Source organism: Pelodiscus sinensis, chromosome 3 (genome assembly GCF_052426305.1).
Source record: "Pelodiscus sinensis isolate ZL-2025 chromosome 3, ASM5242630v1, whole genome shotgun sequence".
NCBI classification, from domain to species: domain Eukaryota; kingdom Metazoa; phylum Chordata; order Testudines; family Trionychidae; genus Pelodiscus; species Pelodiscus sinensis.
Genome location: NC_143054.1, coordinates 56,165,044 through 56,184,083, shown reverse-complemented (window position 1 = coordinate 56,184,083; position 19,040 = coordinate 56,165,044). Strand labels below are relative to the sequence as shown.

The 19,040-nt window shown below is 45.0% G+C and overlaps 1 protein-coding gene across 1 annotated transcript in view; it reads right to left on the bottom strand.

Moving 5' to 3' along the window:
- The window catches only part of CD109 (CD109 molecule), a 136,355-nt gene extending 120,308 nt beyond the window's left edge, over positions 1-16,047 (bottom strand). The window contains exons 1-2 of the mRNA XM_075923776.2: positions 15,551-16,047; positions 12,202-12,362 (exon numbers count right to left, since the gene is read on the bottom strand). Coding sequence (XP_075779891.2) covers positions 12,202-12,362; positions 15,551-15,651 — 262 coding nt within the window. The 5' untranslated portion in view covers positions 15,652-16,047. The remainder of the gene's footprint in view (positions 1-12,201; positions 12,363-15,550) is intronic.
- Between the last annotated feature and the right edge of the window lie 2,993 nt (positions 16,048-19,040).

The following is a 19,040-nucleotide window of genomic DNA, read 5'->3' as shown; positions in this document are numbered from 1 at the left end:
TGATAGGAAACCTTTTTTAGTCTAACCAAAAGAATGCAAAGAAATGATTTCTCTCCTTAAATACATAAAAGGGATAAATGTCAGGGAGTAATTTAATTTAAATGCCAACATGGACACAAAAACAAATGGATATAAAGCCAACAAGTTTAGCCTTGAAAATAGACAAAGGTCAGAGAAGTGACATTCTAGAATAGCCTTCTGGGGGGTCTGACAAAGGCAGCAAGGATATATGCTTGCATATATGCTTGGAGGTCAAACGATTTTCTGATTATTTGCTATCTGTCTAGGTATTTCTATAGCACCTAACACCTCAAGATGTAAGTGCAGGGATCTGCCTCCTGCCTATTTTGCCCAACTGCTAATCCTGTCCCTCCAGTCAAAGTATACAGTACTATTAATCTCATGTGCTACGTCTAGACTGGCATGATTTTCCGCAAGTGCTTTTAACGGAAAAGTTTTTCCGATAAAAGCATTTGCAAAAAAGAGCGTCTAGATTGGCACGGACACTTTTGCACAAAAGCACTTTTTGCGGAAAAGCGTCTGCACCAATCTAGATTCGTTTTTTCACAAGAAAGCCCCGATCGCCATTTTCATGATCGGGGCTTTTTTGCACAAAAGAATACCACGTTGTCTACACTGGCCCTCTTGCGCAAAAGCATTTGCGCAAGAGGGCTTTTGTAAGAACGGGAGCAGCATAGTATTTTCGCAAGAACACTGACATTCGTACATGAGATCGTCAGTGTTCTTGCGGAAATTCAAGTGGCCAATGTAGACAGCTGGCAAGTTTTTCCGCAAAAGCACGTGCTTTTGCGGAAAAACTTGCCAATCTAGACGCAGACATGGATTTTTCCATTGCAGTATTGAAAAATGTTGGCATAATCCCTGTGCATCTCCTGAGGCAGTGCAAACACACGCTGTTTCCAAGCATGTTTCTCAATAGTTGGTAAAAGCAGCTCTGCATACAGCACATGGTTGCAGAACTGGCTGCACAGCTTGTATGTGCTGCCTAGTAGATATCTTCATGGATCAAGTGAAAAGGAATGGTTAGGCAGAAAATAAGTTGCAGTTTCACATTCATGACCAGAACAAATGATGGGGTAGCATGAGTAGCAGAGATTAACAGTAACTACTCTAGTCTCGGAATGTGAGCAAGGGTACGTCTACACTACAGCACTAATTCGAACTAACTTACTTCGAATTAGTTAATTCGAACTAAGCTAGGGTGTGTCTAGACTCCATGCCTCCGTCGACGGAGGCATGTAGATTAGCCAGATCGGAAGAGGGAAATGAAGCCGCGATTAAAATAATCGCGGCTTCATTTAAATTTAAATGGCTGCCCCGATCTGCCGATCAGCTGTTTGTCGGCAGATCGGGAGAGTCTGGACGCGATGCCCCGACAAAGAAGCCTTTCTTCATCGACACAGGTAAGCCTCGTGAAACCAGGTTTACCTGTGTCGATGAAGAAAGGCTTCTTTGTCGGGGCATCGCGTCCAGACTCTCCCGATCTGCCGACAAACAGCTGATCGGCAGATCGGGGCAGCCATTTAAATTTAAATGAAGCCGCGATTATTTTAATCGCGGCTTCATTTCCCTCTTCCGATCTGGCTAATCTACATGCCTCCGTCGAAGGAGGCATGGAGTCTAGACACACCCCTAATTCGAACTAGTGCATCTAGACCCAAAAACTAGTTCGAATTAGCGTTTCGCTAATTCGAACTAGCATGTCCACATTGAGTGGACCCTGAACCGAGGTTAAGGATGGCCGGAAGCAGTGCCGGCAGGGCATCAGATTAGGACTTAGAGCGTGGAGCTGCTGTCTCAGGCTAGCCGAGGGCTGTGCTTAAAGGGACCCGACCCCCACCCTGGACACAGTTCTCAGGGGTTCCCCGCTCGCTTGTCTAACTCGATGAGGGACAGCAAAGCAGTCCTGGCTTGGAGTGCCCTGAATGCCCACACTCGGCACATCACAGCACTCAGCCATCAGCCCGGCTGCACTTGCCACAGGCTGCCATCCGGGGGGGGGGTCAATCGAGGGGCTTCAGGAGAGCTTCCACCCCGAGGAGCCCAAAGAGCCACCCCAGTCCTCCCTCACCTACTTCCACTTACCCCTGCCTAGCCCCCCTTCCTGATGTACAAAATAAAGGACACGTGAGTTCAAAAATAGAAACTCTCTTTATTGAACAAAACTCGGGGAGACTGGGAAAAGGAGGTGGGAGAGGGGAAGAGAGAGGGTGGGAGAGGGGAGGGCAACTAAAATGATCAGGGGTTTGGAACAGGTCCCATATGAAGAGAGGCTAAAGAGACTGGGACTTCTCAGCTTAGAAAAGAGGAGACTGAGGGGGGATATGATAGAGGTCTATAAAAGCACGAGTGGTGTGGAGAGGGTGCATAAAGAAAAGTTCTTCATTAGTTCCCATAATAGAAGGTCTAGAGGACACCAAATTAAATGAATGGGTAGCAGGCTTCAAACTAATAACAGAAAGTTCTTCTTTTACAAAGCAAACAGTCAACCTGTGGAACTCCTTGCTGCAGGAGGCTGTGAAGGCTAGAACTAGAACAGAGTTTAAAGAGAAGTTAGATAAATTCACAGAAGGTTGGGTCCATGGAGTGGTATTAGCCAGGGGATAGAAATGGTGTCCCTGGCCTCTGTTTGTGGAAGGCTGGAGATGGATGGCACGAGACAAATGGCTTGGTCATTGTCTTGGGTCCATCCCCTCCAGGGTACCTAGTGTGGGCCGCTGTCAGCAGACAGGCTACTGGGCTAGATGGTCCTTTGGTCTGACCCAGTACGGCCGTTCTAAGCTCAGGGCTCAGGGTCAGGGGTCTCACTGGACCACCTTGATTTTCATGCAAACCTGCTCCTGGGTGGCCAGGCTGGCAGCTATCCTGGCCTAGACGGCCACTTTCCTGTGCCTAGTGCGGAGGTCGTGGATGAGGTCCATGATCTCTGCACTAGACCAGGCGGGCGCCTGCCTCTTGCGGCCCCTGGCAGGCTCCTGGGAGCCGCCAGCCTGGTCCCGAGAAGAGGCGGAGGGCTGGGTGGCAGCAGGTGGCTGGTCCGTGCCGTGCCAGGTGCAGGGTCTGCTGGCTGGGTGCTGGCAGGCTTGCACCTGGCACGGGCACCATAGCCAGACCGTGCCCCTTTAAGGGCTCCGGGGCCGGGAGGGGGGCAGAAGAGTTTCCCTGGTGGTGCCAGAGTGGTCACCAGGGAAAGCTGGGGAGGGCTAGCCTCCCACTAGTTCGAATTAAGTGGCTACACAGCCCTTAATTCCAACTACTTAATTCGAACTAGGCGTTAGTTCTCGTAGAATGAGGTTTACCTAGTTCGAATTAAGCGCTCCGCTAGTTCAAATTAAGTTCGAACTAGCAGTTTGTATGTGTAGCGCCTATCAAAGTTAATTCGAACTAACGCCTGTTAGTTCGAATTAACTTTGTAGTGTAGACATACCCCAACAGATTATGAACAAGAACCTGCTATTTTCTCTCCCAGGCTATGTCTACACTATGGGGGTTTTCCAGGGTACCAGAGGTATCGCAGAAAAATTCCACCGCGTCCAGGGAACGTATCTGCTCTTCCACTTTTTTTTGCGGAAGTGCAGAAGCACTCTTTTGGAAGCCCTGTCTTCCCCCTCCCAAGAGGAAGAAGGGCTCTTCCGAAAAAAGAGGCTTTTCCGAAATGTGGCCCAGTGGAGATGGGCAATTGGCATACCTTTTTCCGATAGATCTCTGCAGTGTAGACATAGCCTCATTTGACAGAGCTATGAAGGATCTCTGACAGGACAGTGATGGAGTACACTCTCACTTCATCTGCATGGGCCAGTGGCCAGTTTAGTAGAATCAAACAGCTCAACTGCAGCTGCTCAGTCAAAATTCCCAAGACTGTAAACATGCTGGGCCTGAAATATACAGTGCGGCTGATGTCAAACCCAATGTGGGGAGTATAGTCATTCCAGTGGATCTTTTGTTTTTGCCAAAGGTGGGTGTAAAGGTGGTGATGTTGTTCCCAGAGCCATGCTAGTGGCTGTGCTTTCTGCCACAGCTGACTTCATCAATAGCTATTCAATTTTCCCTACAATAGTCTGTGAGACAATGCCCTATTAACACTTTCAGGGCTATAAAATTGTTACCAAGGTTGCATGTTAGGCTAGGGAGTGAGGACAGGTTGCCATCCTGGACAGAGGCATATGTGGTTGAATACTTCTCTGTCACATGCAGCTCTCTTCCCCCTGAAGCCCCAAACATCACCTTCTAAAGAACATACAGCTGCTGGCAGCCAGTGGAAGTGAACAGACCTACATTCTTGCCTCCTTAAAAAAGGTCAGCTGCATGGGACTTCTGACTACTGGGATTTGCCCAGACTTGCAGAGAACACAAGACCTCTGCACAATCAGAAGATGTAAGATTTACACTGGATTTAATGCTCACCCTTTCTCCCTGGAGAAAAGTGGCCTGGAAGGAAGCAACCCAAGAATGGACTGGTGCAACATGTTGCAAGTGCATTAACTGTGTAATTATTACAGCTGATCAGTGCTGGAATACACCAACCCTTAGGTAATAGTAGCATGCCAGGCATACGATGACTTGGAGGCAAGAATTGTAGGTGCTTGAGCGGCTAGTCCTTGTAGCCAGCTACCTCTCATGAGTCCCCATAACCACTCAGACATATGGCTAAGGGGAAGGTTATTGTACCAGGGATGACAAGAAATGTTGCAAATACCCTAGGTACAGAGGTTTAAAGGGTTAGAATTCAAAGTGAGCAATAGTGGTTCTTATTTGGGCCACTGGGGCAATCCAGTTGAGGGCTAGAGTCTTCGGACTTAATGACAGGGGTGCCATCTTCAATCTAGTCTCTGTTCAAACAAATAGGGGCTTGCAGGTTTTCAGGCTAGACTCTGAAAATGTCTCCCTGGGGTCCTTCTGCATTGACTAAGGCAGGGGTGGGCAAATTCCCCTCCGCAGGCCAGATCCGGTCTGCAGAGTTAGTCTTTGGAGGGCCTCCAATTCTACATTTACCTGCACCTCCGCAAGTATTACGAGATCACATCTCGTGTTGGCCATGGATCGCCATTAGTGGACAATGCTGCCGCTCCCATTGGCCGCAAACAGCAATCCATGGCCAACAAGAGCTGTAATCACCCGATACCTGTGGAGGCACAGTTAAATATAACAGTGGCAGCCCGCTAGGCACTAAAGCTGGCAGGCCACCGTTTTTTTTATTTCCCACCCCTGGACTAAGGAAAGATTAAAATCCTGGGCATGTTTAGTCTTGAGAAAAGAAGACTGAGAAAGGGACAAATGAAATAATGAAATTAATGGGGAGCAGGTTTAAAACTAATAAAAGAAAGTTCTTCTTCACACAGCGTGTAGTCAACCTGTGGAACTCCTTGCCAGAGGAGGCTGTGAAGGCTAGGACTATAATAGAGTTTAAAGAGAAGCTAGATAATTTCATGGAGGTTAGGTCCATAAAAGGCTATTAGCCAGGGGATAAAATGGTGTCCTTGGCCTCTGTCTGTCAGAGGCTGGAGAGGGATGGCAGGAGACAAATCGCTTGATCATTGTCTTCGGTCCACCCTCTCTGGGGCACCTGGTGCTGGCCACTGTCGGTAGACAGGATACTGGGCTAGATGGACCTTTGGTCTGACCCAGTACTGCCGTTCTTATGTATATTATGTTCTTATGACGTAATTACAGGTTTCGAAGATGTTATAGGCTGTTAAAAGAGGACAGTGATCAATTTTTCTCCATACCCACAAAAGGCAGGATAATAAATAATGGGTTGTAGCACGGGAGATATAGGTTAGGTTATATATTAGGAAACATTTTTTATCTGTAAGGGTTGTTAAGCCCTGGAATAGGTTACCAAAGGGAGGCTATAGAATCCACATCATTCCAAGTTTTAAGAAGACATTAGTGGTTTAATACTTGTCAGGGATTGTCTAGGTCTACTTTGTCCTACCTCAGCACCAGGGGCTGGACTAGATGATCTCTCAAGGTCCCTTCCAGACCAGTTTGTCTATTATTCTAAATTACCTTTGCTTTGTTCATAACAGCACTATAGAAGTTATTCTAATTTCACTGCACAATTGGACTACCGCATAGGAATGATACCCATGTCTTTCTACAAAATATTCTTCATAGTTCATTATCATTAAGCTTTAGGGTGTGTAACAACTGTACAATTCCATGTTTTCTTAAAGAGCCAGTAATACTTCTCTCCTGTTTCATTTTTATTTTCAACCACAGGCACTCAGAGTACTGAGGAGGGATGAGTCTCACATCGCCCTGCCCAGCTGCTGTTGCCTGACAATTTCATAGAAACTACATTTCAGATTCTCAAGAAGATTCTCTGCAAACACCAATGAGTCACTTGACACAGATGAAGATTATTAGCTATACTGAAAAGAGACCCTGTCATATGTTTGTGTTAACACATGGGATTTAGCATCTCTCGTATTTTCATCCATAGTACATTGTTTTTGTACAGGGCCATATTATTAAATATGGAAAACACAGCTTCTGGCAAGAACAATTTTTCCAGTGTTGACATGGACAATTACTGTGCTTGTCTGAGTCATCCTCACAGCCTCTAGCATGTTTAGCAAATCTTAGACTGAAAGATAATTTTTATAGCTTTCTAATTCAAAGTTTCAGTAGTTTCCTTCACTACAAAGGAAAGGCATGATCAATGCATATACAATAATTTACTATTCCAGTAAGTTTACAGTTAGCACATACAAATGATTAAAGCTATTTTCAACCAGATCCTAAAAATGGCCATACTGGATCAGACCAGTTGTCCATTGAGCCCAGTATCCTGTCTTCCGACAGTAGCCAGTTCCAGATGTTTCAGAAAAAATGAACAGAAAAGACAGTTTACTAAGTGATTCATCTCCTATCATCCTATCCCAGCTTCTAGCAGTCACAGGTTAGGGACACCCAGAGTATGGGCTTGCATCTCAGATCATCTTGGCTAGTAGTCATTAATGGAAATATCTTACCTAATTCTTTTTTGAACATAGTTATACTTTGGCTTCACCACATCTCCTAGTCAACCTGTGGAATTTGTTGCTATGTATTGGGTGAAGAAGTTTGTTTTAAACCTACTGTCTACTATCACCATCAATTTCATTTGGTGTGAAGGATATGCTTGTGTTCATTTTAAATAAAATGTTATTTAGAAGGTATGTATGCATAAAGAAGCATGCTGTGGCTCTCCACCCTAGGAACATTCTAGAAAAGGCCAAGGGGAGGGGGGGTGAGCTCAACATGTGGAGTGGAGAAGTATAAGCATGTGATGAACAAATCCATATATGGAAATGTTAAATATGATTGGCCAGAGGTTTGTGTTATGTAACTGCCATGTGCTATAAAATAGTAAGGGGAGGGGCTCCTTGCTCAGGGACTCTGGCTGATTTTTGTACCTGGACTCTGCCTTTGTGCACATTGAATAAAGTCTTGTTGAATTGAATTGAATTGAATTGAATTGAATTGAATTGAATTGAAGTATCGAAGACCCTTGATTCTGCCCAGCATCTGACTCATTTGGTTATTATTGGGTACCACAAAATCCCAACAGGTAACACACACACACACACCTTGTTCTTATATGAAGAAGTAAATAACACCTATTCACTTTCTCCCCATCATTCATGATTTTATAAACCTCTCATATCCCCTCATTAGTCATATATTTTCTAAGCAAAACAGTCCCAGTCTTTTTAACCTCTCATTACGCAGAAGCATTTCCAAACCACATATCATTTTTGTTGTCCTTCTCTGTTGTTTTTCCTATTCTAATATATTTTCTTTGAGCTGGGGTAACCAAAAGTGCATGTAATATTCAAGGTGTGGACATACCATGAATTTGTACAGGGATGTATGATATTTTCTGTCTTGTTATCTATCCCTTTCCTAATGGTTCCTAATATTGTTAGCATTTTTGACTGCTGGAGATGTTTCTAAGAACTATCCATAAAAACACCAAAATCTCTTTCTTGAGTCACATCTAATTTAGAATAGTGATAGAAATGTAGCCGTGTTAGTCTGGGGTAGCTGAAGCAAAATGCAGGACAATGTAGCACTTTAAAGACTAACAAGATGGTTTATAAACCATCTTGTTAGTCTTTAAAGTGCTACATTGTCCTGCATCTAATTTAGACTCCAGCATTTTCTATGAGCCTTTCTAGATTAATCATCTCTACTTTATCTAGGCTTAAACAAATAAAGCTTAACATAAGTCATATTTTATTAATCAAAATGTTTTTAAAAGTTTCATTAAATTCTCTCATATATTATTACAAGTAAACATTTTTTTAAATGTTCTTTCCACACATGCTATATGCTGAGTTTTTTCAAATAATTCAGTACTGTACAGATAATGAAAACAGGCTGTTTGTTTTCACTCTATCTTAAAAGTAAGTTTCATAATCAGGCTCTGTTGTTCTAATTAAGGGTATGTCTACAAAGCAGTGTTATTTCAGAATAACTGATGTTATTCAAAATAACAAAGAGTGTGTCTGCACTGCAAGCCATTATTTTGAAATAATGCTGAGCTGGAGGACTTCTTACTCCAACTCTTGTAACTTTCATTTTTACAAGGAGTAAAGGAAGTCGAAGGAAGAGTGTTCTTCCTTTGACTTCCTGCTGTATAGACAGCACCAAAAGCTGAGTTAAGCTATGCAATTGATGAAGCTCCAGTTGCGTAGCTTAATTCGACTTTTGCCCTGCTGTGTAGACGTGCCCTTTGGTGGAATACAGGGTCCCAAGTGTTAGCATAACCTAGTCATTGTTCAACATGAAAAACTATTAAACTAGGCCCAGAATTTGGTATACAGTGATCTTAGATTGCTTAGTACCAAATCAAACATACCCTTTTTTAATCTTTTATTAAAGAGAAAGAAAGGAAGAGAAAACAGTTAAAATATGTGAAAGATAAGTAGTATTAAGTAAGGTTTTTCCTTTAGCTGGCAAGAGTTTTTAAATGGAAAACCCTCTTGTTTGACAATTCCCCTGATTTGGTATCAAAGATGGTAATAATTATCCTTTTGAAGAAAGGAGAACAAGTCAGTTGAGATGAGCTGTAGTTGACACAGACTGGAGTTACCCACAAAAACCTGTAGCAAGGCCCTACTGTCATGAAGATGTACATAGTCATATTTTCTCCAGAACTATTCTTTCCATGTTGTTCTTAGATCTACTACAGGAAATGCAAGCTCCTTCTCTTCTCATGTCCCATGGGCATGTTTTTGTCCTGTTTACTCATGTAAGCTTTTCCTTAGTTTAAGCATGTTTCTGCTTGCAAACATATTCAATGTGTTCCTTTCTACCCCAGTATCAGGAAACTAAGTCTCCAAACCAAAGCTTCACTTCTAAATAACCTCACTTGTTGCATCAGTGTCCAATATTTTGCTTCTGGTATGTGAACCCAAGCTCAAGTCATTGGCTCTTCTGTATTGTCTCTCTGTATCCACCACAGATCGGTATGTCATCAGTATATGTGTTTCAGTTGTTACATTACTCGTTAAGCAAAGCAAAGATGTGAACCTAACCATACAGCTGCAATATATATTTCATCTAAAAATATCGCTAAGGAATCAAAAATTTAATTATAATATTTAAAACTGCAAGCCTATCGAACATTAGAGAATAGACAACTCTATTCTATTTCTTACATAAAGAAAGAGTTATGTTAAATAAGGACCAAATTCTCATACCAACTGAGGTCCTGATTCTTACTTAGTACTTAGAAATACATTTTTAAGTTTATGCTTAAAGTTAAGCATCTGCTTAAGTACCTTAACGCCCAAATCATCACTGTGCTTTACTGAGTAGGAAGTGATTACTCACACATTTAAAGTTAAGCATATGCGTATGTATTTGCTGAACTGGGGCCTTCAAATTAAATGGCATAGATGACTAAGTGGAGAACTAGTCACAGGTTCTGGAATAGATGATACAGTCAATAGCTTAAAGTATCCCACCAATATCTGTCCTGCCCCTGAGTAGCATACAAACAGCTGGCAGCCTCATTATCACTGTAGTTAACAGCACCATGGAAACAGTATATATCAAAATGATGTCAACACATCAGCCAGTTGGCAAGATCAAATGAGAATGTCAACAAAATTGACAGAAGCAACTTTTACAAGCCACTATTCAATCATGACATAATTCAACACAAGATTATTTTGCTATTCAGAGGGCAGTTAAAGAGTGTCAGTCTGATAGGTTATTTTATCTCGGAGTTAAGCATATGCTTAAGTACCTTGCTGAACTAGGGCCTTCAAATTAAATGGCACAGATGACTATATGCTCACAGTTCAGGCCCTACCAAACTTATATCCAAGAAAAACATGTGTCAGACTATAAATTCGATCTCCGCCATGAAATCTGGCTATTGTAGGTTTGCTGGGCTCCTGCTAGTCCTGAGCAGGATTCCTCTTCCCCTGCAAGAAACCTCCCCCAGATGCAGGAAGCTCCATGGACGTGCCACCGTCAGAACTGCCATCCTCACTCACTTCTGTACTACTTTTAGAGCTGGACTCCCACTCAGCAGCTGCGGAGCTTCCTGCTGCAGCTTCCAGTGTGACACCCTTATGAGCCAAGATGAGCTCTAAAAGCAGAGCAGATGCTGACCTTCCTGCAGCCAAAGGAAATTCCTGGAGGCTGGGTCTGACCTGGTCCCAGGAGCAGCCCCTGGAGGAGAAGAGGAAGCCCCATCCCAACCCAGCCTGGTTGGGCTAGCAGCTGGGATCTGGTGTACAATAGAAGTCCCTGGCTGGGGCTCCCTACCCTGTTCCTCCCCAGCTCCAGGCCCAGTGGTTGGGGATTAACCACAGTGTGCCCCTCTTCCGCAATCATGGGATCCAGGGCAGCTGCCCTCATGTAAGGATGATGCTGGTCCCCCTCAAAAGTGATAATCCCACTGAGTCTGGGCAACCTTCACATCTATGCTGGAGCCCCCACCAACAGCAGTGCAGAAGTAAGGGTGGTGATGCCCCAACTCTCTGTATTTGTTCCTTTTAGATGAGGACTCCCACATACACAGTTACACCATCATGAAATTTCAGATGTAAATTTCTAAAACCATGAAACTATTTTTAAATTCTATGACTGTGAAATTGACCAAAAGGGACCATGAATTTGGTAGGGCCCTACTTATGGCCTTTTATGCTATAAGTCTTCTGTGCTTCCAGGACAGAACTCCTCCTACTCCCAACAAGTCCTGCTGTGAAAACAAGAGCTTGATACAGCTTGCTTGCTTCTGGCCCTGCTACTTTCTCAGCCCTTTGTCTCCAGTGTCTAGCTCTTGCCTTTCCAAGTATCAAACAGAAAACTAGGAAAAATATAAAAACTGACACAAAACAGAGATATTTAGGTCAGGGTTGAAATTAAATAGACCATTTTTATGTGTTGTACTAAATCCTTTCCCTGCCCCTCTCTATGTGGTATTCATAGAGGAGTCTATTGTGATCATCTAAGCTGACTTCCTGTCTCACACAAGCCTTATAGCTTCTCGAAAACAATTCCTGTTTGATTTAGATATCTTTAAAAAATATCCTCCCAAAAACAAAGGTAAAAGAGGGGACTTCTGTATTGGACTCATATGGTCCCGGTGTCCAGAGTCCTTTTAAAATCCAGACAGATATCCTGTCATGTGACACTCCCATACTACATATATTATTTCTAAAATGCTTATTGTGAGTTAATGGGTGCACACACACATAAACCATTAATTATTCAATAAACAATTCCACCGTTAGCTGGAAATAGGATTTCCAAGGTGGATTTGTTTTACCAAGTATGTTCAAACAAAATTCATGTTTTAATGTGTTTTTAACAGCCCTGATATTTTGGAGAAAGGATAATTTTTATTTAAATCTCTCTAGGCCAATGATTATGCAGGGGTTACACAGAAGCTTTCCAGGGGGTACATCAACTTATCTAGATATTTGCTAAGTTTTACAACAAGCTACAAAAACGTACTAGCAACGTCAGTGCAAACTAAAATTTCATACAGACAAAATTGGAAAGGAAGCATTTTTTCAGTAATAGTGTACTATGGCACGTTTGTATGTTTACATTTGTAAGCAAGTAGTTTTGTGAAACTTGGGGTTCACAAGACAAATCAGCCTCCTGAAAGCAATATAGCACTCCCAAAAGGTTGAGACCCACTACTCTTGGCTGTGGCTGCCAACTCACCTTTTTCAAAGGTAACTTCCCCTTGTAGCACAGTATCATTCCCTCTGAGCACTTCAGCTCTCACTGTGACTTGTGGAGGGCTATCTGTCAGCAGAGCTACCACGATAGTCACATTTGCACCAGGCCTGATGTTCTGAGGTCCAGTCACTAGAAATGTGGGTCTAGAAAACATAACAGGAAATAAAATCTACTCATCACAGCCTGGTATTTAATAATCTTGTTTTAAAAAAGTAATAACTGTATTGGTGACAAACTCTGTATTTCTGCTTTTACACACACACACACCCTTCTGCATGTTGGGGCAGAAGCTTATACAAGCATTACCATACGAGCCGGATCATTTTGCCTCTCTCTCAGGGTGTGTCTAAACTACATGGCTGCATCGATGGAGCCATGTAGATTAGGCTGATCGGCAAAGGGAAATGAAGCCGCGATTTAAATAATCGCGGCTTCATTTAAATTTAAATGGCTGCCGCGCTGAGCAGACGAACAGCTAATCAGCTGTTTGTCTGCTCAGCGCGCTAGTCTAGACGCTCCTGTGCCGACCTGAAAGCCCTTTATCGACCTCCCCGTTATGCCTCGTAGGATGAGGTTTACCGGGGCGGTCGATAAAGGACTTTCATGTCAGCAGGGGAGCGTCCAGACTGCCCCGATCTGCCGACAAACAGCTGATCAGCACAGCGGGGCAACCATTTAAATTTAAATGAAGCCGTGATTATTTAAATCGCAGCTTCATTTCCCTTTGCCAAACAAACAAATCTACATGGCTCCGTTGACGGAGCCATGTAGTTTAGACGTACCCTCAGAGGGAAAATACACTGAAGATACTTTATTGATAAGTGTAGTGTCAATGGCAGTGTACAATTTAACTTGGGGGGGACAAAAGGGTTGACCTGGCCCATGGAGGCCCTGCCACTCTCCTGCTCCCACACCCAATCAGGGCCGAGGGCGGGGGAGTGCGTGGCACTTAGAGTTAACCCTTGCAGTTGATTCTAAGTGCCGCACATCAGAGGGCAGGGAGTGAGAGACTTCACATGCTCCCCTCGCCCCCAAGCCAATGAGAACCTGGGGACAGGGGGAGCATGCCAAGTCTCCTCCCACCCTGCAAGGGGCTTGGCACACTTAAAGTCAACTGTCAGCTGCTGCTCAGCTGGTGGTTGACGCTAAACACAGCGCTCTCTTGCAGGGCGGGGGCAGGGAGCAAGAGACCTCACGGGCTTCGCCTCCCTGAGGCCCTGACTGACATGGGGGCGGGGGAGAGCGCATGAAGTCTCCTCCCACCACCAGAGGCACAGGCACCTAGAGGTAACTGCCAGCTGTTCAGAACATCTGGGGGTTCTCTTGGGGGAGGACAGAGACTTCACATGCTCCCCCACCCCCAGACTAATCAGGGGCTGTGGGTGGAGAAGCACGTAAGTGTCCTGGCTCTTCCCCTTCCGCGTGAGGCCCCATCCCTTCCAGGGCGTCAGGGCCACTTCAAAAACGTCTGAAGTGGCCCCTGGACAAAAATTATTGCCCACCCCTGGTTTAACTCCTGCCTTCTTTCCCATTTTGGTAGATAGCAATCAAGTCTGGAAGGAAACTTACAAATTAATTTTCTGTAATATAGAAGTTACCCCATGCAGGCAAACTTCACTGTCTGTGCAGACACCCACTAATGTCAATAAAACCATAGGTGGGCACCTGTACAAAGGAACCAACAGGATCAGGCCTGTTATGCTTCATCTTCCTCCACCAACTTCAGTGGGAGGAGGCTAAGGCCTCAAACTAAATGCAACAGAAAATCCCATAAAGCAGTGAGCAGTCTGCAAAACTCCTGGAAAATAAACAAGAAATGAAAAAGGGACATCACACCTATCTCAGTGTGGCAGGCTTTGGTTGTGTCACAATATATTTAGCATGTGAAAGGGCAAATCACTGAGGCACTATAAAAAGACATTCCCTAACTGGGAGGTTATTGACTCTGAAGTGGCCCAGCAGAGAGGCAGACAGATTTATCTGGTTCCTCCTGCACAGCACTAACTGATCATAGAATCATAGAATACTAAATCTGGAAAAGACTTCAAAAGATCATCAAGTCCAGTCCCCTGCCCTCATGGCAGGACCAAGCACCATCTAGATCAGTGGTCCCCAACCTTTCGGGGCTGCCAGCCACCTGGGGGGCGGGGCCGCTCTCATGCCGGGTATCTGGGGGCGGGGCCGCTCACGTGCTGCATGTCTGGGGGCGGGGCCGCCCATCCGCCACATCCCCAGGGCTGGCATCGCACATTTGCCGCGCGCCTGGGGCAGGGGTTGCCCATGGGCCACGTGCCAGGGCTGGTCCAGATCATTCGGTGGGCGCACATAAATGCCCTGGCGGGCGCCATGGCACCCATGGGCACCACATTGGGGACCACTGATCTAGATCATCCCTGACAGATGTCTATGTAACCTTTTAAATATCTCCAGTGATGGAGATGCCATAATCTCCCTAGGCATTTTATTCCAGTAATCCCCCCCCCCCAGGAAATGTTTCCTAATGTCCAACCTTAATCTCCCTTGCTGCAATTTAAGCCCACTGCTTCTTGTCCCATCATCAGAGGCCAAGACAACAATTTTTCTCCCTCCTACTTGTAACACCCTTTTAAATACTTGAAAACTGCTATCATGTCCCCTTTCAGTCTTCTCTTTTCTAAACTAAACAAGCCCAATTCTTTTAGTCTCCCCTCACAGCTCATGTTTTCTAGACCTTTAATCATTTTTGTTGCTCCTCTCTGGACCTTCTCCAATTTCTCCACATCTTTCCTGAAATGTGGTGCCCAGAACTGGTCACAATGCCCCAAGTGAGGCCTAATCAGTGCAGAGCACAGCAGAAGAATGACTTCTGGTGTCTTGCTCACAACACTCCTGTTGATGCATCCCAGAATCATGTTTGCTTTTTCAGCAACACTGTCAAACTGCTGACTCATATTTTGCTTGTGGCTCACTACGACCCTTAGATCCCTTTCTGCCATACTCCTTCCAAGACAGTCGCTTCCCATTCTGTAGGTGTGGGGGTTCCCCAATCTAGGTGTGGGGGTCCCCCAATCTAAGGAGGGACGTTAACTTTAGAATGCGAAAAGCAGGGTACAGGAAAGCGGGAAGCAGCTGGCTGCAAAATGTGCTCCCTTCATTTGCAGTGCTGGGGAGCAGCATGGGCGAACCCGTCTCAGCGGCCCCCTTCGAGGCCAATGACTGGCCCCGGGCTTCTGCAGCCTCCACCTGCCCCACGGGGAGCGCTCCATGCAGCCCCGAATTCAGGCCGAAGAGGGGCACAGCGCCTCCCCTCCAGCCCGCCCGGCCTCCCCCCGCGGCTCGCCCTTGTTCCTACCCTGCCGCCGCTGCAGCCACCGCTGCCAGGAGACACGAGACGAGGCTCGCGAAGGCTCGCGGAGCGGGGCCCCTGGGAGCCGCCCGGCCTGGGGACAGCATGGTGCTCCGGGAGTGGGCTCGCGGGATGCTGCTCGCCGCCTCCTCCTCTGGCTCCCGTCCCGCCGCGGGGAGGAGCGCGCCCGCCGGTGCGCCGAGGGAAAGAAGCTCCTTCGAGCGGCGGCTCCACCCCTCCCTCTCCTTTTGCACCGAGCTCTGCCCAGCCCGCCTCGCCGCTGCGGGCTCCGAAAGAGACAGGCACGCTCCCCCCGCCCACGCCCGGACCCAACCTCTGGCTCTTCCCTGCCAGCAGGGCCAGCTGCAGAGCGCGGGGAAAGGGGGTGGCGGCGTTTGAAGCCTGCCAGCCAACGTGCGCTCGCTATTCTCAGCCGGGCACACCACCAGGCTGCCTCTTGCAGCCGGCCGCAGCTTGCCAGCGCGCTCCCTGCCTAAACAGTCACTCCCTGCTAACGACGAGCCTGAGCTTGTAAGGAACTCGGCTAAGAGGAAGAAATGGAAACACTGCCCCAGAGTGTGAGTCAGACGTGCAGAAAGACACAGCAACACAACCAGCATGGAGCAGGGGCGTTTCCGATTCCTACATGCCTGTGTCAGATATAGCTCGCTATGGCTGCCTCTAGACTGCAAGCCTCTTTCGAAAGAGGCTTTTTCGAAAAATACTTTCGAAAAAGCTTCTTTCGAAAAAGAGCATCTAGACTACAATCAGTACTTTCGAACAAGCAAAAGAGCACTTTCGAAAAAAGGCGTTATTCCTCGTGAAATGAGGAGTACCGCCGTCGAAAGAAAAGCCGTGTTCTTTCGATTTAATTTCGAAAGAACATGGCTGTAGTCTAGACGCTGGTGACGTTTTTTTTTTTAAAAAAAAAGGTTACTTTTTTCGAAAAAACCCTACAGTCTAGAGACAGCCCAAGTGTGTCTGTCTTTAGCCACTGCTGCTCTGCTCCAGGGTCCCACCTCTTGCACTTTCTGACAGACACGCTATTCACAGAGCCCTGGTCTATACTTATTTTGAAATAACAAGCAGAGCAGCCACACTATCATGCCTGTTATTTGAAAATAACGGGCTGGTTATTTCGAAAGCTATAATCCTGCTTTTAAAATAGCAGTAGTGTGGACACTCCACTTCTGCTACTTCGAAATAACAACTCCCCAGAGTCAGTCAAAGTAATTACTCCCTGGCTGTGTCTACATTGGCATCCCTTTCCGGAAAAGGGATGCTAATGAGACACATGGCAATTGCAAATCCGCGGGGGATTTAAATATCCCCCACGGCATTTGCATTTACATGGCTGCTGCTTTTTTCCGGCTTGGGAATCAGTCTAAACGTGATTCTCTGGAAAATAAAGCCTTTTCTGGAGGATTTCTTATTCCTACTTTATGTATATAAAGTGTATTTAACCCTTTTTATTGTACATACTGTATACAGTATACTGTAATGTTTTCATTTTTTTAAGCCTTTTTTACCCTTTTTGCTCAGTTCAGCTGCTGCTGCTGTTACCGTGTGACTCATTTTTTGCTGAAGCTCACTCACTAGGCTCTTGCCATTTTGATGCCGGACTATCAGGAGTGCCGGACTATTGGATGCCAGACTATTGGAGTTTTACTGTAACTGGAAATCACCTTTCCACGCTCCCACCCCATTGCTGGATCTGGCCCCTGGGGGCAATGAAGCCCTTGGCACAAATGAGGGCTGGTTTACAGCTAATTTAACTTGTGCTGATTGGTAGCATTGAACTGACCTTGTTGAATTGTAGGTATACTGCAGTATAACTGTTAAGTAAAATCATAAGTAAGGGACAGTTGTCCTATCTGGTGACCTCTGGAGCTCCATTCTCTGCCCACACATCTTTCCTTGGGCACACACTTAGCATGAGTTCTAAAACAAACTCTACACTACCCAGTTTCCACCAAGTTGAGGTACCTAGGTAGGAGCCTTTTGCGCTGCTCCATATTGGAGAACAAGATCTGGTCCACTGTAGTAGTACCTAGCACTTATACAGGGATTTTCATCAGTAGATTTCAGAGCACTCCTACAAAGAAGGGCAGTATCATTATCCAGATTTTACAGATAGGGCAGCAACTGTAGATAAGTAAGTTGCCTTTCATCCAGGGGTTTGCATTATTAAAAGTCAAATGTACTAGAGCTGCCCATCTGTAGCTAGGGACTGAAGACCTCCAGTTCAGCAAGAGACGGAAGTATGTGCCTAAAGGTGAAAAGTCCCATCCAGAGCTTTTCATTTTTTATTTAGGTGCCTAAGTAAGGGCCTGATTTTCAAAAGTCCTCAATTCCATTGCTCATATTTCCAGAAAGAAGAAAATAAAGCCTGACATGCATTCTGATTCTATTGAAAACTTGGCTCATGTGTTGCATTTGAAAATCTTTTCCTAACCACAGTCTTCCATATTGAGTACCAAAAGTCATCCACTCTCTTATTTGCAAGTACACATGGCAAAAATGACTCAGGCTATGCCGTGGAAAATGAGCAAGTCCTGGAGCCTTGAGCTTAACTACTGTCCCTATAATCCTAATGAAGTGCTAACCTTTATGTTCTGTTAGGCTTAACTTCTGCTGTGGGTAGCAGTTGCCAGGCAACAAAAGTTCTCACAACAAACTTTTTGGTGGTCTATGTTTTGCTGGTGGCTGCAGTGACACTTTCTCTTAAAATATTTACCATTAGGAAAAACAAATAAATAAGTACATATACACATCCAAATCACTGTAATTTATTTATGTAGGGTTCGGTTGGGGGCATGTTTTGTTTTGGGGATTTTAACTCGGTAATAAAAATAATGTTATGAAAAATGACATTTGTATATTTGTTAATATCACTTTTTACAGCACACTTAGTAGCTACCTAGGAAGCTGTGGTTTGTTAATATTACAGCCTTGCAGTTAGCCACTAAGGATACAGCTACATTGCAGGCTATTTTAGAATACAAGTCACCCGTTATTTCAAAATATTTTTCAAAATAAGGGGTGTGCTATTTCGCAATCCCTATAAACCTTGTTGTAAAACCGTTAAGGCATGGCTTGAAATAGCACATACTTTGAAATTTGGGATTGTGTACATACACCAAATTTCAAAGAAGATATTTCAAAACAGATTCAAAATAAAATACGCAATTTGCATAGCACAAATTGTGTATCTTATTTCGAGTTTAGGGTTCTGTGTAGACCCTAAGGCTGTGTCTAGACTGGCAAGTTTTTCTGGAAAATCATCTGCTTTTCCAGAAAAACTTGCCAGTTGTCTACACGGGCTGCTTGAATTTCTGCAAAAGAACTGACGATCTAATGGAAAATCAGTGCTTTTCCGGAAAAACTATGCTGCTCCCGTTCGGGCAAAAGTCTTTTTCCGAAAGACTTTTGCACAAAAGGGCCAGTGTAGACAGCATAGTACTGTTTTCCGCAAAAAAGTCCCGATCGTGAAAAT